General features: G+C 37.7%; 1 protein-coding gene across 1 annotated transcript; it reads left to right on the forward strand.

The window, feature by feature from the left end:
- mosmob (modulator of smoothened b) lies at positions 1–25842 on the forward strand. The gene is made up of 3 exons (XM_051673870.1): positions 1–631; positions 22775–22987; positions 23084–25842. The coding sequence occupies exons 1-3, from the start codon at positions 526–528 to the stop codon at positions 23266–23268; spliced, it is 504 nt and encodes a 167-aa protein (XP_051529830.1). The 5' UTR covers positions 1–525; the 3' UTR covers positions 23269–25842.
- The last annotated feature ends 14 nt before the right edge of the window (positions 25843–25856 follow it).

Genomic DNA, 25856 nt, shown 5'->3' on the forward strand with positions numbered 1-25856 from the left:
GAAAAAATAAATGCTGCTTGAGATAAGAACAAAACTCTGTTTTTTTTTGTTTTTTTTTTTTTTTTTTTAATAGAGCACGACATTAACCAGCATATCCGATACTAATGAGAGAACAAACTCGAGAGCTCCGGGACGTTCAAATCTTTCTGCTTTTCCAAATGAAATAATATTCATAATTCCAGAAAGAAGATTCAACACGGACGTAATAAAAGTGCACCGTGCACTCATTATTTCGGAATCCTCGTGATTATTCCCCACTGCCCGTGATGCTCAACCGTGAGCTCACCAGGTCGTTGTTGTGGTTGTTAGTGGTCTGGAGTACATATGGAGTAATGGTTTCATAATGGGATGATCTTCATTGCTGTAAGACGCATTACGTACTATATCTCTCAACTGACATTCAGACGTTATTTTCTATAAGATGCTGGTATGATGAACTGAGAGCATTTTCACCCTCTGAAAAGGGAGTGAAAGTTTTAACATCTAACAGACCTCAACTCATGTAATTCATTGACAGTATGAGAAATGGATAAACTCACCATTATTTCAGGATGTCTCTTTCTTGCAGCGGATATATTTGCAATAGCAAGTGTTGCAAACCCAGATTGGATCAATACAGGCGCCCAAGAGGGTGAGTGTCAAATACCATGCTTCTCATGTGCGTGTATTTTAAAGGAATATTCCAGGTTTAATACAAGTTAAGCTAAGTCGACAGCTTTTGTGGCATAATATTGATTACAACAAAAATAATTTTGACTTGCCACTCCTATTCTTTAAAAAAATAAAATAAAATAAAATAAAAAACAGGCAAACAATCTGGGTTACAGTGAAGCACTTACTATGGAAGTAAATGGGGGCAAATACGTAAACGTTAAAATACTAATGCTGCGTTTACATGAACACTTTTTGTTTTAATCGGAATGAAATCATTCCGATCGATGATTCCGAACGTACTGTTTACATGAACACTACATAAAGTGATCGGATTTATGTGACCGTTCATATGTATCAAGCATCAGATCGGAACTGCTATTGTGACGTACACTGCACGATTATACAGCATTCCCTCGCAGCTTGAAGGGGTGTTCACACATGACTTTGAGCACACCAAAGTATTTCGACTTCTCTACAAATGAGGATATGATGTTGTGCGCGACGGCTTGTAGTTTTATTAATCAATACATCATAAATAACAAAAAATATTAATTTCAAAATGTTCAAATATACCAGCTACTCCTTTTCCAGCAACAATAAAAACATCCGGCTTTGAACTATACAGCCTCTGAATTGAGCCAAGAGGTCAATTCTATTTACCTGTTTCATGTGATATCATTATATGACCTCACTGTCATATACCGTACAGTATATGACCAAAACTCCACATACCTTCTGTGTGCTGCACTGTAGGATATGACAAAAATCAGCAAAACTTTTGTTTCTATTTATAAAACTTAAAAAAGTGATACTGCTGTTTACATACCAGAGGCAAAATCAAAAGTCAACCAGTGATGAAGGGGGAGAGCAGCAATTAAACACTTAAATATATAATACCACAGCCGTGTAAGATGTGTGAAGATTGTAACATATTGTATAAAAAGCACTACAACGTCACTATACAGTATATATTTAATTGTAGGCTATACAGTATACTAACATTAGTCATTAAACAACACATACGATTTTGAAGCACAGAATTTAGTTGTGTCCACCAGATTACAATGTAAAAATGGTCATATTTACACAGCAATTTGATATGGAAAATGCTGGATTTTTTTAAATTAACTACATTAACTATGCTACAAAAGAGACAACATATGCAAGTAATAACTAATAATTTGCAAAGGTTTGCTTGCCTCGATTGCTTTCTGTGTTCTCTTTATGGCCTAAAAGCAGATCTTACTTTCATATAGGTGGGATCATCACAGACGTTTAGTAATATAGTGACCGAAACAACACAAACATCTGTAACTGTAGAATGAGAGATGTTTACAGTGATATACCGCTGGGTGTGTGCTCGCCGATCACATGTCAGACTGACCGGTGTTAGGGATCAACTGGGGATCATGTAAACTGGGGATGAGCGCGTGCATGTGAATAATTTCACTTGCCTTTACAGCAGATTCGTTCAATGTAAATTGTCAATGAGTAAAGAAAAGACATTTTGCACATTATAAAAAATTTTGGTATCATTATTAAACCAAAGTGTTTCTTTGATGTCTGTTCTAATGAATTTGACACAGTTTAAGAGTGATTTGAACAGTTTCACAGGGTACATTTATGCATTTGGCAGACACTTTTATCCAAAGTGACTTACAGTGCCCTTATTACAGGGACAATCCCCCTGGAGCAACCTGGAGTTAAGTGCCTTCCTCAAGGACACAATGGTGGTAGCTGTGGGGATTGAACCAACAACCTTTTACTTACCAGTTCAGTGCTTTAGTCCACTACACCACCACCATTCCGTTGGATAACATCTGGTTTCCCATGTTGATGTGGGACATTGGTTTGAATGGGACCTGGCAATCATACTTGTCAAGAGCAGTAAATCTTAAGTGGAATTCTTTTATATGCAACACTAAAGCATCATAGGCTGATGTGTGTCAATAATATTATTTTAATTGCGTTTTCTTTTCTTTATAATGAATAATGGCTTATTTAACCATAGTTTGAGTAACTTTCTCGAACCATTGAAAATGAACAAAGTGGTCTATTAATTCGACCACATTGCTGGTTTAGTGGTTAAGTCATGCTTATACATCAATCAGCAACCTGGGTTTAAATCCTGGTTCAATAAGTGCACTTATATCTTTGCTGCAGGTTATAATGTACTTTTAATAGGTCTATTGAGAACTATTTTGTAAAACACAGACACAATTTATTATATTGTTTTAAACAAATCTATCAAAATTGCAACCGAATCTGACAGCCAGTAATCACAGTTTAACCTAGTGAATTTTCTGAGAATGGTTGAATTACTGAGAAGAAAATTATGAACTACGCTGTTTATAGTTTACAACTTTAAGATTTAAGATACAATCTTAAGATCTTAATATTTTGCCAAACAAATGAAATCATTATATCTGAAGAACTTTCTCAGGAGTATCATATATCATTGGTCAGTTTGGCCTTTGTACATGCTCTCCAGTCTCCACACAAAAACAAAATTGCACTTCTGAAAGATCATCTTTTGGCAGTGTCATGGGTAATCATAAATATACGACATTGTTATGCACAGAACCTTTGAAAAGTAAAGGATATTATCATTTCAAATTATTTAAGTTTGAAGATGTTTACAGAGGAGTTGAACCTGGGTCCTTTCATATGGTTTCAAACATGTTACCTAATATTATTTTTTGATAAATGGAAGTAATTTAAGAGTATATGCCTATTATTGACACATTTCAGCCTATGATGCTTTAGTTTTGCAAATTAAAGAGTTCCACTTATGATTTACTGCTCTTGACAAGTGTAATCGCCAGTTCCCATTCAAACCAATGTCCCACGTTAACATGGGAAACATATGTTACCCTGTGAATCCGTTAAAATCGCTCTTAAAATCGTGTCAGATTTATTGGAACAGACATAGATGAAACAAAGCAGGTTAATAATGATACCAACATTTCTTTTTTTATAATGTGCAAAACGTCTTTTCTTTACTCATTGACAGTTCACATTGAATGAATCTGCTGTAAAGGCAAGTGAAATTATTCACATGCACGCGCACATCCCCAGTTAACATGATCCCCAGTTGATCCCTAATACCAGCGTATGAAGATGAATCGTGAATAAAATATATTTAAATGTCCATGAAAGTCAAATCTGGCAACATTTCTGCTGACTTCAAACCTGTACACACTATTCCTGGCACTTGGCATGGATCAAAAGCAACTTTTGGATGCTTTTATTGACATCATTTCACAGGTGTTTCTCCATTCACCACTGTTGCTTCTTTATGCTGATGGTCACAAATATGCCCACTGTGATGAAAGTGTGTCGTTGTGTGTGAAACATCATGATGTCATTACTGCACCAGTACTGAACATGCACAGATTGTCCTAGTTACACAAAGCAATCTGATCAAGTGTTTACATGGCAAAAATTCTCTTTTCAAACGGATTAGAAAATGTTTACACCACCCCTTACAATCCGAATGAAATTTAAATCGGATGTGGCCTATTTAATCCGACTGACGTGGTTACATGAGACTTTTTTATTCGGATTGAGCTTCTAGTCACAAACGGATTACCAGGGTCCATGTAAATGCAGCTACTGTTTCAAACCTATAGATGTAAACAATATGCATGTAATCATGATTTTAGTGTGATATAAAATCACTTACAAAGCTTTTATGTGTAAAGTTTATTATAGCCAATTTTACAACTTCATTGCCATGATGATGTAATGTCAACAAACCCTAAAATGACTGTAAAAATGAAGATTTAAACAACTTTACAGCTCAAATAATACATGAGTTGTAATAGAAGAATTAATGTAAGTGCTTTTTATAAAATTATAAGCTTCACATTTCTGCCTTTAAACCTTCCAAATAATCACTTGCTCCATTCTATCTGCAGGAAAGTCCAGCTTAAGCTGGTAGCTGTTTTGGAACATAATAGCTGGTCCAAGATGGTCAGGAGCTGGTCCTTAGCTGGTTTGCCAGCTACAATGTTCCAAAAATAAGCTTGACCATCTTGAGGTGGTATGACCAGCTGATAGCTGGTCTAAGCTGGTCTCCCAGCTTGGACCAGCCAGAAACCAGCTACCATGTCCCAAAACACAGCTACCAGCATAACTAGATTTTCCAACAGTACTAACCTCGATTTTTTATTTTTCTTTCTTTTTTTTAAAGAAAAGGTGAGATAAGTTGACATACATTTTTGTGATAATCAACATTATGCCACAAATGCTGTCAATTGACTTTAATTTGTACTGAACCCAGAATATTCCTTTAATCTGAAATGTTTCAATTGAGCATAAAGAGGTCTCAATATTCTCATTAAAAATCATTAAAAGCATATATTCTGCTCAGTGATGAATAGAAATAATGACTTCTTCAAAGTCTTGTGACATTCAAGTTATCCTTAGACTGATTGTGGAGTCCAGGCTTGTTGTCACACTTTTTACTCCAGTGAATATTCCTCTGGGTAGGTTTGTTTTTCAAAGTTAATTTCTATTTTAGACACATACCTTAAAAGTCTTGGCAACAGGCTATGAATACTTCCAATCAATGGAAAAAAAGATACAGTTCACTGAACTGAACTTTTGTGGTATCAGTAAAATAATAGAAAAGCACATAATGATTTATGCAACAGCAAAAATGTAAAAGGTTACATACCAAAATATCAGAAAGTTGTTTGTAATTAATTTCATGCAATTTCAACATATAAAACACAAGTGACAACTGTTTTTAAACCATTTTCTTAAAAGTTAAACTGTTCAGTTTAAATCTACCTTCAAAATATAGCTGACTGTTGCCTTAACGTATGCAAGTGGTTTTATTGTGCTTCCTCTACATTATTACAAAAATATGATGATGTTGGAATTTTAGTTTGGAGTCACAAAGATTATTCTAATTTATGACAATGTAGAACAAAGAGTTTAAAACCATCACAGAAAACAAGCACTTCTGACTCAAAACCAGTCTTAGGGAATGTACTTTGAAAATGTGGCTAATCAAGCTACAAGCCACTCACAAGTTAATGGAGTAAAGCTACAGTCAAGCTACACTTTTTTAAGTAGGTATCTACGTTACTTACAAAACTAAATTGAAGCTATTTAAAGAAGAAAATACTTTTAGATATACAAGAGTTTGATGATATTATTTAGTTCTGTGAACAGAAGTTCTGAATGCAGAATTCAGTATCACCTAATTATACATTTTATTATAGTGACATTTCCTTACTAAAATAAACCATGATTTTACTAGAGTAACCATAGTTTAACCATGGTATTAGTGGTAAAACCATAACCTAAAAAACTAACCACTACAGTCATGGTTACTACAATATTAATATAGTAAAACCATGGTTTCCACCAAAAAACAGAGTTACTACAGTCATGGTTACTATAGTAAAACCATGGTTTCCACTAAAAACTTTCTGGCTACTACTGTAACCTTGGCTCCCTGAAAGGAGGGAATGGGATGCTGCACCAGTAGCTAACGATACGATAAACGCCTCCCAGGAGTGATGATCTTTGAAGCCCTATAAAATCACGGCAATCTATTTAAAGATGGCACTTGGCACCCCGCCCCTGATGCAGGTGTCATTGCGTGCATATGCTATAAACTAGAGCACAGCACCATTTCATCAGGATTTTCCAATTGAATGGAAGAGAGCGCATCTCTTGATCCCTTAACAGTGAGAAATTAGAAGCGTGTGAGTGTACATATCTTCTTATTCCCTCCTTTTAGGGAACCGAGGTTACAGTTGTAACAAGAAAGTTTCCTATAAAGTTTGTCACTTCAACGGTGCATCAGTAGCTGACGCTATGGGAAAAGTATACCATTGCAGCATGCTACTGATTCACATGCACACAGCAATGCCCACTAGCCAGTAGGGATGGGCATTTTGGTAAATTTGTCTACTCGAGTACTCTAAGTAATTACTTGAGTACTCATTGGGTACTCAAGGGGTGGTGGAGGGGCTTATCATCCTTGATTACCACCTGAGCTCTTTTTTTCTTTTGGAAAAATTTGGAATGCCCAATTCCCAATGTGCTTTTAAGTCCTTGTGGTAGTGTAGTGATTCGCCTCAGTCCAGGTGGTGGAGGACGAATCCCAGTTGCCGCCACGTCTGAGATCGGCAACCCATCTTATCACGTGGCTTGTTGAGCATGTTGCCACGGAGACATAGCACGTGTGGAGGCTTCACGCCATCCACCGCGGCATCTGCGCTCAACTCACCATGCGCCCCACCGAGAACGAACCACATTATAGCGATCACAAGGAGGTTACCCCATGTGACTCTATACTCCCTAGCAACCAGGCCAATTTGGTTGCTTAGGAGACCAGGCTGGAGTCACTCAGCATGCCCTGGGATTCGAACTAGCGAACTCCAGGGGTGGTAGCCAGCGTCTTTACCACTGTGTCAGCTACTGGCGCAGCATAGAAGTGACCGACTTGAAAGGGAACCGTGGTTACCACAGTTATCGTGGTTACTACAATATTACAATAATTAAATCATGGTTAATTTTTGTAAAGGTTATACAAATAGGGTGTCAACATCAAAGTGAACATAAAAAATATACTTAATATACACAAATAAAACTAGAAAACAATATTTTACATAACTGAATTGAAATATAGTGATAAAAATCAGCAATTAATTAAATTGTTCACTTCAAAAGGCTCAAGTCATTTATGTGAACTAGTTCATTTACCATCCTAAAGAACAAACTCACTTAAATTAATTGGAGGACAATGCTAAAAATAAGGGAGTTGTTTACTTAAACTGATTCATTTATACAAACTGTCCGAAAGAACCACTTAAATGATTTGGTAGAGAGTGGACAGTTTAGATGAGCGCCTTTGATTACTCCCTTGACTCTACTGCTGCATTCGCAATACAGTGTGACAAAGGTAGAGTTTTTATGACGCCACAGTGCTACTCGCTGGAAAATATAGCTTGTTACTGGAAAAGCTACATTATTGTGAAAACAGCTGAGCTACTGTCATGCTACTGAAAAATTTTGCATTGCTACTTTGTGTGACAACTAGCCCAGATTACCACTGTAAAGGTCTAAATTGTACCCTCTCCCTCTAAAATATAATTTTTAATGTCTTAATTCATCCGACTAATATATATTCTGTTGTTTCTGCTATAGTTTAACCTACCCTTCCAATCTTTTGACATCAAAGACATGACAGTATCATTATGTAACCACTGGGCTTATGAGGAAAACAGATAAATAAAGAATAACACCTCACATTAGCTGGTAAAAGCCAGTGATTAAGTCTTTTGTGCTGAATGAGATGTGCAAAATACATTAAGAGAAATATGTTGTTGACTGCATTGTGTTTGTTGCTGTATTAACGAAGTCGGTGGGGAATTGGCTTTCTCAGAGATGAGATACCCAGCAGTTAATTAGTTGGAACATTTTTCTGTTATGTAAACATGGGAACAGTATTAATAGAATGTTTTGGATGAGCTTCAAATGATCTTACAATGGGTCCACACATTTTCCACTTCATTTTAAAGGTGGAATGGAAAAAGTTGTGTGGTTTATTGCTTCTTTTAGTCCATGCCTGTAAGCTTTGAGATTTTGTATATGCTAGTGTTTAGTATAGAACAAAGTCCACAAAAAGTTATCATTTAAAAATCTGAAATTTCGGGGGACGACGTGACGCCATGCGAGAAGCAGACGTGTGAAACACGAGCTCTGCGCACTTTGCTGTTTTTTTTATTATTTTCATGTTATAACCGGTGAGATTTGATACACCCAGTTATATATTTGTACTTTAAGGTAAACATGGCAAAGAAGTCAAAATCCTCTGGCTCTGGAGACATTAAAAGACACTTACGTGCTCAAGATGAAACCTCTGGAGGCCCTGCGAGGCTGGGACTCGATTTGGACGGCATGTCAGGAGATGAAATTCAGCGTCAACTGTCCAGCATCTCGGTGATGCTGACGAAGGTTGTTGCTGATTTGCTGTAATATGTCGATCAATTACGGTGATGCAAAGTTCTCTGAGTTGGCTACAAGAGTGACAGAAGTTGAGAAACGAATCGATTATCTGGAATCATCCGAAAGGGAATTATCCGTTAATCCGCCCGCGACCAAAATAGTCACGGAAAAAGTCTTGGAAAAACTGGAAGATTTGGAAAATAGGAGCCCGAATGAATAACATACAAATTGTTGGAATTCCTGAGCATGAAGAAGGCAGAGATATGGTGAAATTCCTTGACGAGCTCTTCCCGGGTCTGCTCGACATAACAGGCCATAAACTGGAAATCGAGCGAGCTCGCAGAGTCCCTGCTCACAGATCTGCTGAGGGAGACAGGCCCTGATCAATTCTGGCCAAATTTCTGAGATTATCTGATAAAGATCTAGTGTTGTGCAAGGCGAGGAGCAAAGGAAAGCTTTCTTGGAAGAACCACAATATTTTCTTGTTCAGTAAACTGAATGTCTTTATATCAGCTGGAGTTTATTTTGTGGAGGAACACACCTTCAAAACAGTTCTATGAATGAATCTACATGTTCTTTGTGTTTACTCTGCCTATTGGCTGGGGTCTGTTTTTACAAAGTATTTTCTGTTATGTAATTTTGCCTCACCAAATTTGTGCAGAAGCACCGGACTTGAGCATTCCAATGGCAAAGTTGTTGCGGGGGTTCTCGCATGCATACATGGACTCTTTGAGTTTAGACGGATTGACGCTGGTTGGCGCTGTTGTGCGCAGGGTTCATGTGCACGTTTTTCTTTTTTCTGTTAGTTTTGTTCGGGGGGAAGTTCGGGGTTTGATTGTTGCATTAATGGGAAATGTGGTCTGAATAATCTTGTTTTTGACACACAATTTATTTGTTCTATTATATTAGAATGTCAAATGTTATTATGAGTAGGTTATCTCTCTCCACATGGAATGTCAATGGGTTGGGGCACCCCATAAAAAGAAGGAAAGTTATTTATTTTCTTAAGCGTAAAAAATATGATATAGCGTTTCTTCAAGAAATGCATCTTTCCCCGCAGGAAGCTGAAAAAATTGGGAAGATATGGGGTGGACATGTTGTCTTTAGCACTGGCTCAAGTAAGAGCAGAGGGGTCATTATACTGATAAATAAACATCTACAATTCAAATTTCTCAAACAGATTAAAGATAAAATAGGAAGAGTCATTATTGTTTTAGCAGACATTCAGGGGCAAAGGTTGATTTTGGCTAATATTTATGCACCTTTTTTATAGATCTCGAAGGGATGTTGCAAGCCGCTGGCACCCCTCATGATTTAATATTGGGAGGAGACTTTAATCTTTTGATGGACTCAGTCCTTGATCATAGTGAAGCAAAAGTGTGTAAGCCCACTAAAGCAACAGTGATGCTTCACAGGATGTGTAAAAATCTTGGTCTTGCAGATATTTGGAGACTTTTGAACCCATCTGGTAGGGACTATACATTTTTTTCATCAGTCCATAAGATTTATTCAAGAATAGATTTTTTCCTCACTTCATCTGTAGTCGATTGCTCAATTGGAAATTTCTTAGTCTCAGATCATGCCCTGGTGAGTTTAGAGGTGTTGCCACATACGGAGAAAAATAAATCAAATAGTTGGCACTTTAATGTATCCCTTTTGCAAAATCTTGATTTCCAACAAATGTTAAAGGCTGAAATCAATGTTTATATGGAGACCAACTGGTCCTCAGTATCCTCTGTGGGCATGGCTTGGGAGGCACTTAAGGTGGTTCTTAGGGGTCGGATCATACAGTATGCCTCATTCACAAAAAATCCAAAGCACGTGGAGTTGGAAGAGAATATTAAAAGTGCAGAGGCAGAGCTGAAGCGCCAAATGTCATCTAATGGTCTCAGAGAATTTACCCGTTTGAAATACAGATATAATACTACTTTGTCACGGAAAGTGGAGTTTTGGTTATTCAGGGCAAGACAGTCATACTTTGAGTCGGGAGACAAAGCAGGAAAGCTTTTGGCTAGATATATAAAGCAGAGTGATTCTTTTTCTATCATTCCCTCAGTGAAATCTGCTGGTGGTGATATTTGTACCTCGGCCATTGATATTAATAATGCTTTTAAAGAATTCTATCTTGATCTTTATAGTTCCACGTCTTTGTCTACTGATGGAGATATTAGAAACTTTGTGGAACCATTAGAACTCCCTAAATTGACAACTGAGCAAAAAAATTATCTTGAATCTGAAATAACCTTGGAGGAGCTTGATGAGGTAATTAAGGCCCTTCCTACTGGCAAGGCTCCGGGGCCAGATGGCTTTGCCGCAGAATTTTTTAGATCTTATACTACAGAACTGGCTCCAATTTTGTTAGAAGTTTATACAGAATTATTAAAGAATGGAAAGCTTCCGCCACCCATGACACAAGCCCGGATCAGTCTGATTCTTAAAAAGGACAAAGATCCAAGCGAGTGTAAAAGTTACCGTCCAATTTTCCTGATCCAGCTAGATGTAAAAATTCTGGCAAAAATTCTGGCTAACCGATTAAGTAAAGTTATGACATCTCTTATACATATAGATCAGGTGGTGTTTATTCGGGGCCTCAGCTCTTCTGGCAACATTGGGCGTCTCATTAATATCATGTGGTCAGTGGCGAATGATCAGACTCCGGTCGCTGCCATCTCACTTGATGCCAAAAAGGCGTTTGATATGGTAGAATGGGATTATCTTTTTAAGATGCTGGAAATATTTGTTCTGTCTTGCCCTGGAACCATTAGCAGCCGCGATAAGGAAGGAGGATGATTTTCCAGGGGTGGTGGCGGGAGGTGTGGTGCATAAGCTTTTCTTTTACGCAGATGATATTTTATTATTCGTCTCCGACCCCACTAGATCTATGCCTTGCCTCCACAGAATTATTAATTCCTTTTCTAAGTTCTCGGGATACAGAGTTAATTGGTCTAAATCCGAAACTTTGGCCATGACAGCGTTCTGCCCAGTATCGGCTTTTCAACCGGGCACCTTTCAATGGCCCAAACAGGGCATTAAGTATTTGGGCATTTTATTCCCAGCAAAATTATGTGATTTAATTAGAGTTAATTCTGACCCTTTAATAAAAAGTTTTTCAAACGATGTGGGCCGGTGGGCTTCATTACATTTATCAATGATTGGGAAGATTAATGTTATTAAAATGAATTATATTCCAGAATTCAACTATCTACTACAATCTCTCCCTGTAGATGTCCCTCTCTCTTATTTCAAGGAATTTGATAGCATAGCAAAGTCCTTCATGTGGAATGGAAAGTGTCCCAGGTTACATTTCAACAAGTTACATAGATCGGTTGACAAAGGTGGGCTAGGCCTACCCAAGATTTTGTTTTATTATTATGCATTTGGTCTCAGACATTTAGCTCATTGGTCACTTCCACCTCAGAGAGCCCCTCCCTGGTTTTGAATTGAATAGAAATTATTGCCCCTATTTTACTATTACAAAGCCTTTCTATTAAACTAATTGGAGAAGTTAAGTCGCACCCCGTTATCTCGCATCTGCACGCGCTATGGTCAAAAGTGTCTAGAGTGTTCAATTCAGACATTTATTTAAATGTTGCTTCGAGCATATGGCTAAACCCAAAGTTGCATATTGGTGAGTCCCCTTTCTGCTGGTCGGAGTGGATTGTGAGGGGTGTTAATACACTCGGGGACCTATATGAGAGTGGTGGGTTGAGATTGTTTGAAAATTTGGTCCAACATTTCAGGATTCCTAGATCGTAGTTCTTCAGGTACTTACAGCTGCGCCACCTGCTCTGTTCTATTTTTGGGAGTAGCATACACCCCCCTAAAAGGGCAGATACTCTAGAAGTGGTGATAACTGCTTTTGGAAAAGGTCATGAGGCATCAGTGTATTACTCCCTGGGGGGATGGAGCTTCAACTTCTCTCAAGAGATTATGGGAGAAAGATTTAAACTTAGTACTGGAGGAGGGAGAGTGGGCTAAGATTCTAAAAAAACTTCAGGTCTGGATCTAGAGATGCACGGGTGCGCATTATGCAATTTAAGATTTTGAATCGATTATATTGGACCCCCTCTAGATTGTATAGACTTGGTCTTAAAGACACACCCACCTGTTGGCGATGCCAATCAGAAGATGGGGACATAACCCATGTTTTTTGGGGATGTGTTAAAATACAGGAATTCTGGTTGAAGATTCAGGGATTAATGTGTGATGTGTTGAACACACGGTTTTAATTTTGCCCCAGACTCTGCATTCTGGGTGATGGGGAGGTCATTAATTTTGGGGATAGTCACTTGAGAGGTTGGGTCCTGACCGGAGTTATGGTGGTCAGGAGAATAATCCTCAGGGGATGGAAGACGGCTGGGACACCCTCGTTTCGGGAGTGGTGTGGGGAGATGAGTGAGGTTGCGGCATTTGAGGAGGAGATTTACAGAAGGTTGGGAAAGTGGGATTTGTTTAATAGGAAGTGGGGTGGATATTTGGATTTCTTGGAGGGTTCTTGGGGAGGGGCAGTGGAGAAGGATTTTTTATTTAAAATTTTTAGTTTGATGTGTATGTGCACTCCTGTTTTTGGAAAGTATTTTTTTAGTTTGTTTCTAATTTTTTGTTATAATTGTAAGAGACCACTATGTGTTTGTTTCGGGGGTGTTTTTAGTGCTTTTCTTAATTCATTTAATGTGTTCAGGCTTTTGTACTATATGAGATCAAATTAGTATGTGTGATAGACCAGATCATTGTACTTTACATCTGTACTCTAAAAATGTAGGGAAAAAACAGGATATCCTTTGCAATGACCATAAATGGAGCTTCCAACTGCAAAAGTCTATTTTGGCAGTTTTAGCCATTTACAGTAATCCTTATTTTATTTTATTTTATTTTTGTTTTTCAAAAAGCTGGTGTCCAGTACAAAGTCCTAGATAAATTTATGTTTAATTGAAACATTGACAACAGTGGTTTAAAATAAAAAATTCACCCCTTAAAGAAATGTTCCAGTTTCAATACAACTTAAGCTCAAATGAAAGCATTTGTGGCATGAAGCTGATTACCACAAAAAATTATTTCTAGTCATCCTGCCTTTTCTTTAAAAACAGCAAAAATCACAGTTACAGTGAGGCACAATTTTAAAGAAATAGTTCACCCAAAAATGAAAATTCTCTCATCATTTACTCACCCTCATGCCATCCCAGATCCATATGACTTTCTTTCTTCTGCAGAACACAAACAAAGATTTTTAGAAGAATATCTTAGTTTTGTTGGTTCATAACGTCCAAAAAGGACATAAAGGCATCATAAAAGTAATCCATACAAATCCAGTGATTTAAGGCCTGATCACGCCAAATCCGTGACGATTTTGTGAGACGAACCTCTGACAGAAGGTTTATTCACACTGAGTCCGTAAAAAATTAAACGAAAAACTATTTCACTCTTGAACAGTAGGCGGCGCTGTTGTTGTTCTACAGTTTATTGCAGTCTCCTGCCCACACCTCCAGCTGTTACAGATTAATATATTGAATGCTGTATTTATTTACCTAATTAAGCATAACTGTTTCATTATGTTCTTTCCATGGTGTCTTTCCATGGTTTTCAGGAGTATATAATGTTTTTTATGTGAGTGAGATGAGTAAAGATCACTGTTGGATATTTATTTGCACATGTATTTTGCTACGTATATTCCAAAAGGACTCCCGAACCATACAGTATTCTCTTTTTGTAATGCCTGGATTAATGCCTGAATAATATAACACAAGGTACAGTGATATAAATACATGTGGAAAAATGTACATTAAGAATTACAGGTATATTATAAAAAATGTTGCATAATATTATAAGAATATAAAAGAATACCTGGCTCTCTGTCTTTATTAAAATTATTGCAATACTTTGTTATATTACACTTGCAATAAAAATAGAAGTGTGGTTCTGCAATTCATTTGTCTACAGTAAAATATAGCATGTAAAGAGTCTTTTTTGGGGGATTTTCTACAAACTCAGTGCAAACTATCCCTTTAACATGACTTTAATGTGATAAAATTGCTTACTAACCTTTTCTGCAACAAAACCTAAAACCCTAAATCAACTATAAAAATGACAATTTAAACAACTTTACAGCTCAAATAATACACGTTTTAACAGAAAAATTAATGCAAGTGCTTTTATAAAGTTATAAGCTTCAAAATTCACTTTTTGTGGGAATCAGCATTATGCCACAAATGCAGTCCATTGAGTTTAACTTGTATTGAACCTGAAATATTCCTTTAGCCTTGTTTTACACAAAAAAACATAAAGCATCTCAGGTGGTATGAACTAATGTGTCTTAGGGGTGTAACAGTATATCGTGGATGGTAGTGTTAAAAAATGTGACGACACACATCATGGAGATTGGACTTTTTATTTTTAATTTTTTTTATTTTACAAGCGTCTATATACAATACGCGTAACGTCCAACACCTACGTAATGCGGGCATACACATGGAAATCACTTCAATGCACACAAGGAGCTCTAAAATGCAATTACTACCTGAATCTGCAAAAACCGAAAGTGAAACCATGCAAGCGAATGTAATACAGGGAGCGGGAGAGAGAAGTGCCTTTTTAGACATGAGGGATCTGAGTGATCTCCTCTGACTGTGTGAGAGAAAAATAATGTTTACAGAGGTTTAATGATAGTGCCATATTAATCTACTATACAGTATATAATGCTCAATATGTATAATTATACTATGCAATGTCAAATGTCATGTCTGATTTGATTTCAGTAGGGTTTTAAATAGTGACATTATTTAACTTGATAAGCATGCACTTCCATTAAATATGTATTTCTGAAAATAATATTTAGATGTAGTCAGAGACAATATTATTTTAGATACATATTACAGCTTTAATTTAAAATATTTTAAATGTATATAATCAGTGACAGAGTGTAAGCAGCATATGCACAACACTAAGAGCACATCAAGTGCATATGACATGCAGAGCAAGCAGATACCACATGACAATCACTCCAGGACAGATTCTTACCTAGGAAATTCCATTCCACAGTTCAGAGGTCAATCCAATGGAACAAAGTCCTGATGAAGCGGGGGCCTGAGTAGCTCAGTGAGTATTGACGCTGACTACCACCCCTGGAGTCGTGAGTTCAGATCCAGGGTGTGCTTAGTGACTCCAGCCAGGTCTCCTAAGCAACCAAATTGGCCCGGTTGCTAGGGAGGGTAGAGTCACATGGGGTAACCTCCTCATGGTCGTGATTAGTGGTTCTCGCTCTCAGTGGGGCATGTGGTAATTTGTGCGTGGATCATGGAGAGTGGCATGAGCCTCCATATCACGGAGTCTCCACGGTGTCATGCACGACGAGCCACATGATAAGATGTGTGGATTGACGGTCTCAGAAGTGGAGGCAGCTGAGACTTATCCTCCGCCACCCGGATTGAGGTGAGTAACCGTGCCACCACGAGGACCTACTAAGTAGTGGGAATTGGGCATTCAAAATTGGGTGAAAAGGGGATAAAAAATTATTTTTAAATCCTGATGAAGCATACCAAGTTTCGTTTCGATAGGACAGTGCATTGCTGAGATACAGCCTCACATCCTGTTTCATGTCGACCTCGTTTACCTTGTGTTTGTGTAACTTTTCAACAAAATCTAAATTCTGTATTATTCATTCTGTGCGGCTCAGTCTGGAGATTATTTTGAGCCATTGTTTGGGCAGATCAGATTTCAAGGAATAGTAGTGAAAAAAATTATAAATGACATAATTCAAGATGGCAGCCACAGTAATGGGTGGAGTTTTAATTTTAATCCATTTAAACCATCAGGAGGAGAGTATTCAGATACAAAGATTTTTGTTTCTAGGATATACGATTAAAAATATACACACAAAGACCCCGTTTCCACCTGGTATTACGATGCGTCTCAGGTGATCCGATCACATGTGGTCAGGCGAGACACATTGCTGTTTACACCTGGTCGTTTAAATGTGTCTTCTGTGACCACTTGTGATCGGATTTGTAGGGGGAGGGACATTGTAAGGAAATACAGTTATACCCAGTAAAGAGACCAGGGTATGTACAATGATGACCAGGAGTCAAAGTTGAAGTTTCAGTCAATTGAGAGAGAGAGTTTACTGAAGGTTCTCCACATTTCCAAAGGCAAAAGACAGAAAGAGAAAATGAGTTGAGGATCTAACCTCGAACTAACTTAGATTACAGAAACAACAGTAATTATAGGCATATACAAATGAATTGACATCTCTTATGAGTACAGAGTTCTGATAAGTGAACAGTACAGACGATTCTAGAAATCTTACAACCACAGTGTTTTGTTTTAACTGCGCAAATGCAATCACTCAAAGATTATATTTTTAAGACACTTAAGTCAAGTTGGTAAGCAGAAATGGGTCAGAGATGAGTCTTCTCTTTAGATACACTGGCGTACAGTTCCTCTGACTTAGGCACATGATTCTCAAAACTACAAACAATCCCTGAAATGACATCATTAGACAGAACACAATATTTTTTCCTCAAGGTTGTCAGGCCTCATTGGGACACAGTCCTTATCAGCTGGAACAAAATAGAAAAATACATCCAAACGCAACAGAAAAGTTAAGCAGGAATATAATTTTAGTGATGAATGCTAAGAATATACAGTTGAAGTCAGAAGTTTACATACAACCAAATACATTTAAACTCAATTTTTTACAATTCCTAACATTTAATTGTAGAAAACTTAACCTGTTTTATGTCAGTTAGGATCACTACTTTATTTTAAGAATGTGAAATGTCTTGACGCTGACTACCACCCCTGGAGTCACGAATTCGAATCCAGGGCGTGCTGAGTGACTCCAGCCAGGTCTCCTAAGCAACAAAATTGGCCCGGTTGCTAGGGAGGGTAGAGTCACATGGGGTAACCTCCTCGTGGTCGCGATTAGGGGTTCTCGCTCTCAATGGGGTGCATGGTAAGTTGTGCGTGGATCGCTGAGAGTAGCATGATCCTCCACGTGCTGTGACGAGCCATGTGATAAGATGCACGGATTGACGGTCTCAGAAGCGGAGGCAACAGAGACTTGTCTTCCGCCACCCAGACTGAGGTGAGTAACCGCGCCACCATGAGGACCTACTAAGTAGTGGGAATTGGGCATTCCAAATTGGGAGAAAAGGGGATAAAAAAATAAAATAAAAAATTTAAAAAAAAGAATGTGAAATGTCAGAATAATAGTAGAGAGTGTTGGGCCTCATGTATTCAGATATAAGACAAAGGCAGGCCTAACACAGTCGGACTGAGGACTACACACACACTCATAAATCTTACTGATAAAAACCACGGCAAAATCAAACAAAGGGAGTCCAAAACAGACTACAAATCCCATGAAGCCTTGCTCACTTTGCACTTATGTTTGAAATTCCAAAGGATCGAACTCTCAACTCCTATTGGATGAGGCACACGACAGAACGCCCTTCAACCATGATGTCATCGGGAGTAGAAATAACCTCTGAGATCCTTCTGGGCATCGCTTCCAGCAACTTTGCTTGCCATGCATAGACGCAGCTCATCGCTGCTCTCAGGTGTAGCCTCGTGGCACAAGGAAGTAACGTAAGACTTTAAACTGTGGCCATACAATTTCCATCTCACGAGTTGAGATTACTCTGTGTTCCACAAAACACTCTAACGGATCCGAAGGAGACGCCGAGCAATCCGCATCAAGGTTATTGCTTGTTCAGTTTATGGACCGCCGAGTCCGCTCATTGCTGCTAATAATACTTAAGGTATTAATGTAACATACTGTTATCACGAATTAGATTTTGCTGTGTTGTAATCCAACCATGTTGGACTGTTGTGTATTTCTGCCATCGGATGAGACCGGCACACTGAGTTTATCCATTAAAGAACCAAAGACCGCGGGACGGTTTACGAGCCGTTCACCACGTCTCTGAGTGATAAACTAACAGCTGCTTTCTCTCCCACGATCACGAAACTGGTTTCGGTGCCGCCACTTTATTTTCTCTCTCTCTCTCTCTTGTACTAACCACACACACGCGACCCCTCACAAACATTCCCGCACACACATTTGGCTAGTAGATAACTTAGTGATAAAGCCCAGCTTTGTCCCTAAGTTATCGTACAAGCGGAGATACACGGTAAACGGGCAGACACCATTAACTGGCTTCTCTCCACCCACATTCGCAGCTGGAAATCTCACGTGACGTACTCTCCACGAGAGTCACGTCCGCCATTTTGTGCGCGTCACTCCTTACACACACACACACACACACACATACCTTCCTCTCATGTGTTATAGGCTTATTTTGGTTACCATATCTAATCATGTCACTGTTTAGTTTGTATTTGTAAGTCAGAAGTTTATTGACTGCATTGTATTGATTATTAATTGATATTACTGCATAAATAAACTTTGTTATATTTCAAAGAGAAGTGTTTTGGTTTGTTTTGCATACACCTGTGTCAAAGGCTGGCAGGGATGTCAGTGCTCGGATTCAAGCCTTCATTGTTTCCTTTTGAATGTTGATGTTCTCTGGACATCGATTTTCCTAAGAGAACAATCTAATATTGAGACTTTTATACTGTCTGGTTATTAGTCCCTGATTCCAGGGTGGTGCCCCGGCGATATTAATCCGTATTAATATTCCATTGATTTTAATAATTAATGATTATTTTTGATAATAATTAATATTCTATTGAATTTGATAATTCATAATTATCTTTGATTATTGTTGAATTTGAAGGATCAATAAGCTAACATTGATTCTAATCAAAGTTCTGTTGATTTTAATAATAATCATCTTTTATAATTATTAATTATTGCTAATAACCAAACCCGCTCCTGAACGTAGCGCACAACAAGATTTATTTCAGCTTTTATTTCTTTCATCACATTCCCAGTAGGTCAGAAATTTACATACATTTTGTTAGTATTTGGTAGCATTGCCTTTAAATTGTTTAACTTGGGTCAGATGTTTTGGGTAGCCTTCCACAAGCTTCTCACAATAAGTTGCTGGAATTCCTCCAGACAGAACTGGTGTAACTGAGTCAGGTTTGTATGCCTCCTTGCTCGCACATGCTTTTTAAGTTCTGCACACAAATCAGACTGAGGTTATGGCTTTGTGTTGGCCACTCAAAAACCTTGATTTTGTTGTCCTTAAGCCATTTTGCTTGGGGTCATTGTCCATTTGAAAGACACATTTGCGACCAAGCTTTAACTTCATGGCTGATGTCTTGAGATGTTGCTTCAATATATCCACATAATTTTCCTTCCTCATGATGCCATCTATTTTGTGAATTGCACCAGTCCTTCCTGCAGCAAAGCACCCCCCCCATGCTTCACGGTTGGGATGGTGTTCTTCGGCTTGCAAGCCTCACCCTTTTTCTTCCAAACATAGCGATGGTCATTATGGCCAAAAAGTTCAATTTTTGTTTCATCAGACCAGATGAAATTTCTCTAGAAAGTAAGATATTTGTCCCCATGTGCACTTACAAACTGTAGACTAGCTTTTTTATGGTGGTTTTGGAGTACTGGATTCTTCCTTGCTGTGCTGCCTTTCAGGTTATGTCGATATGGGACTCGTTTTACTGTGGTTATAGATACTTGTCTATCTGTTTCCTCCAGCATCTTCACAAGATCCTTTGCTGTTGTTCTGGGATTGATTTCCACTTTTCGCACCAAACTACGTTAATCTCTAGGAGACAGAATGCATCTCCTTCCTGAGCGGTATGATGGCTGCATGGTCCCATGGTGTTTATAATTACGTGCTATTGTTTGTACAGATGAACGTGTTACCTTCAGCCATTTGAAAATTGCTCCCAAGGATGAACCAGAATTGTGGAGGTCCACAATTTTTTTCTGAGGTCTTGGCTGATTTTGTTTGATTTTCCCATAATGTCAAGCAAAGAGGCACCGAGATTGAAGATAGGCCTTAAAATACATCCGCAGATACATCTCCAATTCAGTACACCTTTTATCAGAAGCTAATTGGATAATTGTCTAAAGTCTTGACATAATTTTCTGGAATTTTCCAAGCTGCTTAAAGTTACAGTTAACTTAGTGAATGTAAACTTCTGACCCACTAGAATTGTGATATAGTCAATTAAAAGTGAAACAATCTGTCTGTAAACAATTGTTGGAAAAATTACTCGTGTCATGCACAAAGTAGATGTTCTAAACGACTTGCCAAAACCATAGTGGTTAAAAAATTAGTTTTAATGACTTCAACCTAAGTGTATGTAAACTTACTTCAACTCTATTTGTCAGAAATTAATAAACTTAAACACAATAAAACTCTCAGAGATCAAATACAAAAATGACCTGCAACATAACCGAATAAATGCACATGATTAAAAACGCTTTGATTACCTTTTGATTATAACAATTACTATTTAATGTATGCAATTCATCAACAGGCCGAAGAGACGGGTAAATCCACCACTTAAACATGCATCAATCACTGTCAATGTGTTCCTACATGATGATAATAAACCACAACAAAGTCAGAAAAGACGAAGAAAGTGCGAATAAAACGGCGCGCTATTTCTCCATGATGCAGCTGAAATGTAATCTTTGCACAAAAGCAACATTTCCAACAGAATTGTCCGTTATTTTAGTGGATTAGTTGTATCAACCTGAGTGTCCCTGCATGTTGATATCAGACACACTGAAAAAGTTCTCAAGCTTGTGTATATATTTTAAATCTTTACGATCGGACAGTTATTTCCTTTTAAAACAGCTCGTAACCGGCAAGATTTAAACTCTTGTTTTAGCGCAGCTAGGGTTGCCACCCCTCCCGTAATATACATAATCATCCCGTATTGAATCAATACAGGACACGATTTGTCCCGTATTTAAGCTGGTCAGATGGCGTGACGGTGAAATCATTTCAGAGAACCAATTTAACATTGATGTAAGTTGGAAAATTTGCCTACGGTGGGTAAGGGACAGTCTGAAAAGTCCACACATTGTGTTCAAATGTGCTAATACTGTGGAGGGTGTGGTAAGGGACCGTCTGAAAAGTCCACAAATGGTGGTAAAACTTTGGAGATTTTTCTATATAAATGTTCAATAAGATCAAACAATGTGTGAATACAATCATAAAGACAAGTACAGGTGAAGGAAAACAATAAACAAATAAAATAAATAAAAATGATTACAAAAATTACAAATATGTATAAACCATCCAAAATGTATACATAAGATAAAGAAAACAAATAATTAAAAAAAATGTAAATATATTTTAACATATAAATGATGTATTTATTTATTTATTTATTTTATAAGTCTTGGTCAGGAAAGTTCTCATTTTAGCATATAAGAAAGGATATACAATTTTCATTAATAAAGCAGATTAACTCAACGCATTTATTGCTAAAACTGTGGAGGGCTGTGATCTTCCCGTGATCCGATCACAAAACATTTTTGACCCCATTTAGACCTGTTTTTAGGGCTGACCACATGCGATCCGATCACCAAAAACACATCTTAATACCAGGTGGAGACTGGAAACGGGGTCAGAAGAAAAGTGCACTATTTATATGGTGGTGGCATTATAGATTATGTCCTAGAGACCCCAAATTTGGTATGGGGGCTATTCATGACCACCCCTTTAAATGTAATAATTTTCCTATGTGTGGTTCTATGTGCTGCCATAGATTCTTCTGCCAAGAAGAAGAATATTAATACCAATGGATACAATAGGTGCCATAGCACCTTCAGTGCTTGGCCCCTAATAAAACTTTCAACCTTAACTTTTCTTGATTCAGGCTTAGTTTAAAGAATCGTAAACTGGAACGAACTGTGAGCTCAGTATTGTGAACCAAGCCAAATCGTGAGATGAGTGAACCGTTACACCCTTACTAATTATATAATTCCCTTCACTCAGTTTAACACATTAGATCCAGCAAAAAGACCCATTTAACCATCTTAAGATAAAAAAAAAGCATTCAAAGACTGCAGGATTTGAGATGCTTTGAAACCAGGATTGTTTAATTCGTGAGCTATCACCATTGTGCTTTTGTTGTTGGTGCTTAACCATTGTAACTTAACATGGCCCTCTTCTATGGTCATGGAAACAGATTATTCTAACCCTGGTTGTTTGTCATGTAATGCTTCTATTTTGTTGTTAGTCATGCTATTTTTGTGTTTTGCACATAGGAGCTCTGACTATGGGCCTTGTGAAGCAATGCCAGACCATTTATGGTCGGAACAGGCTATGTATCTCACCAAGCCTTCCTCCAGAATGGATCACTGCCCTGTTCTTCATTATCATGGGCATCATATCACTCTCAATCACATGTGGCTTGCTTTTGATCTCACACTGGCGACGAGAGGCAACGAAGTATGCTCGCTGGATTGCCTTCACGGGAAGTAGGTTACCTCGGAGATGTTCACCATATAATGCTTGTGTTGTATGTTTCTAAAAATTTTTATTGGCTTTAACAACTTTACTTTTGTTTTTGGTAGTGGTCCTGTTCTGCATGGCCGCCCTCATATTTCCAGTTGGATTTTACATTGAACAAGTTGGAGGACAACCTTACAAATTACCCAATAATACTGTTGTTGGGTCCTCATATGTACTGTTTGTTTTATCAATATTATTCACAATAGTAGGACTTCTTTTTGCTTGTAAAGTCTGTCTGCCTGGCTGACAAATTCTCCATTTGGTAGGTTTTATTATTATTGCTAAATATATTAATTACTTGAACTGACTTGATTCCACTATGGTTCCATTATTTTTCAGATTAACATTTTTATTGGTTGCTCCTTCAGCATGACACATAACACAACAAAACATTAATGTAGAGTCAAACTTTATCCCCCTTAAACCCCATTATTTCCCTTCCCCCCTCCCATTCCCCAACCCTGCCCTAACCCCCAACAAACATCCCTGTGGACAAGCCCGAGTACATGCAGATAATAAAATAAATAATAATAATTAAAAAAAATATACATACATATATGAATGTTACATTTATATAGTGCTTTTTGACGCTACACTCAAAGCACTTTACACAGTGAACAGGGGACTCTCCTCAACCACCACCAGTGTGCAGCATCCACCTGGATGATGCAATGGCAGCCATTGTGCATCAGTATGCTCACACCAGCTATTTGTGGAGAGATAGAACCAATTAATGGATGGGAATTATTAGAAAGCCATGACTGATAAGGGCCAATGGGGGAAATTTAGCCAGGACACAAGGGTTACACCCCTACACTTTTTAAGAAGTGTCCTGGGATTTTTAATGACCACAGAGAGTCAGGACCTCAGGACCTTATCTCATCCAAAGGATGGTGCCTTTTTACAGTATAGTGTTCTGATCACTATACTGGGGCATTAGGACCCACACAGACCGCAGGGTGAGCACCCCCTGCTGGCCTCCCTAATACCACTTCCAGCAGCAACCTTAGTTTTGATCAGGCTCAACCCTGCTTAGCTTCAGTAGGCAACCAGTTTTGAGCTACAGGGTGATATGGGTGCTGGCATATATCAGTAATAATAATAATAGTAATAAATAATTTCGACGAAATTTTCCGATTGACTCCCTGGTCCGCGGCCTTCTTAGGGGTGTCAACATGAGCATGCAAGTGTCTTTTAATGTCTCCAGAGCCCGAGGATTTTGAATTCTTTGACATATTGTCCTCCTAGAACAGTGATGGAACAGGGTGTAACGAATCTCACCGGTTTATATCATAAAAAGTATTAAAACTAGCAAAGTGCGCAGAGTTCGCCGTTCACACGTCTGATCCTCGCATGGCATGACTCCTACGGGCCTGTCATTCAAAATAAATAAATTAAATTAAATTAAATAGAAAGAAAAAAGGATCCACTTCAGAGACAATACTGAAGGGAAGGTTCAATGGCTCTGTCCCAAAACTATAGTCTACTACATACAATGGCAGCTACTTCATAAGTGACTGATTTGGAACAATCAACATACCATAGGCAGCAACTCTGTGTGTCATACATAGATACAATTCTGCCATTAGAATTTGGGCAGAACAATCTTTTGGAACAGCCTTTGCATCAGGATGCCTTAAAATGCTGCCTATGTAAGCTGCTCACTAGGTATTAGAACAGATCCATTAAGACTGCAGGGCCTTTTCTCTGTGAAGTAAAATTTTTATTAGAATGATATTGTTGTCATTAAATGAATAACAGTATCAATATTACACAAAGTCATTCACATTAGTCTTACTTCCAAATGAGCTGGTTGAAACCTCTTCAACTTGAATCCAAAAGGGGGCACTGTATTGCAAAAAAAAAAAAAAAAAAAAAAAAAAGGTTTACGCTGAAAATGTTTAAGTCCTTCTATACATAAGTCAGGTATATGGGGTATTTTTGAAAGCTTAGAATCTGAACTTTTCATAAATAACCATCACTTCTGCATTTATGTTACATAAAATAACAAAACAGGCCTGAAATCTGCATTACAGCGCCACCTACATTTCAGATCTGCATGTTGTGATGGAAGGTGATAGAGGAAAAACAAATTCTAATACTTGCTGCCATCTAGTGGAATAAAGTAAGACTTTTTAGTGGGAGATAGAGTGAACAGAACTAGAATTACATGCTTACAAAGTTAGAAAAAAAAAATATTAAAAAATTATCTTCATCATAGGCTTGTAAATATACATAATATTATTTATGAATATAATAATTGGATTTTTTAAAATTTTTATTATTATTTGGATTTTTTGCAGTTAGTCCACAGTATGTGTGAATGATGAGCTTTTAAATTTGAATGTGAAAAATTGCAGGCGGCAGCCCAACAATGCCCCCGAGTTGAAGAGGTTATTTTCCTTACATGACTTATGGAAGTATGAATTATGTGGGGTTTTGCTGAAAAGGTGAATGTTCTGAAAGGTAGATAAACCTTGATGAGCAAGAACAGCTTCATGAATTTATGAATTAATAAACTGACTGTATGTTTTATATCAAATTTAAAGAAAACCGGAATTTTTGAGTGAAGTGCTTACATTTGCCTTTTGTACACATCACTGGAGTTCTTCATATGGACTTTTTGTTTGTTTTAGGCATTGCATTTTACTTATAGCTTCATATCTCTTTAAATGTATGTGATCTTTTATGTATATTTTTGTCTGTGATGCAGACATGAACACTTAAGGCACATGAACATTAATATTTAAAAATTACTTGTTTTGTATTCATCTTATTTTATTCCAGATATATATTTTTTTGCATAATACATGGATTGCAAGTGTAGTGTACTGG

Source organism: Myxocyprinus asiaticus, chromosome 36 (assembly GCF_019703515.2).
Source record: "Myxocyprinus asiaticus isolate MX2 ecotype Aquarium Trade chromosome 36, UBuf_Myxa_2, whole genome shotgun sequence".
Classification (NCBI taxonomy): Eukaryota; Metazoa; Chordata; class Actinopteri; order Cypriniformes; family Catostomidae; genus Myxocyprinus; species Myxocyprinus asiaticus.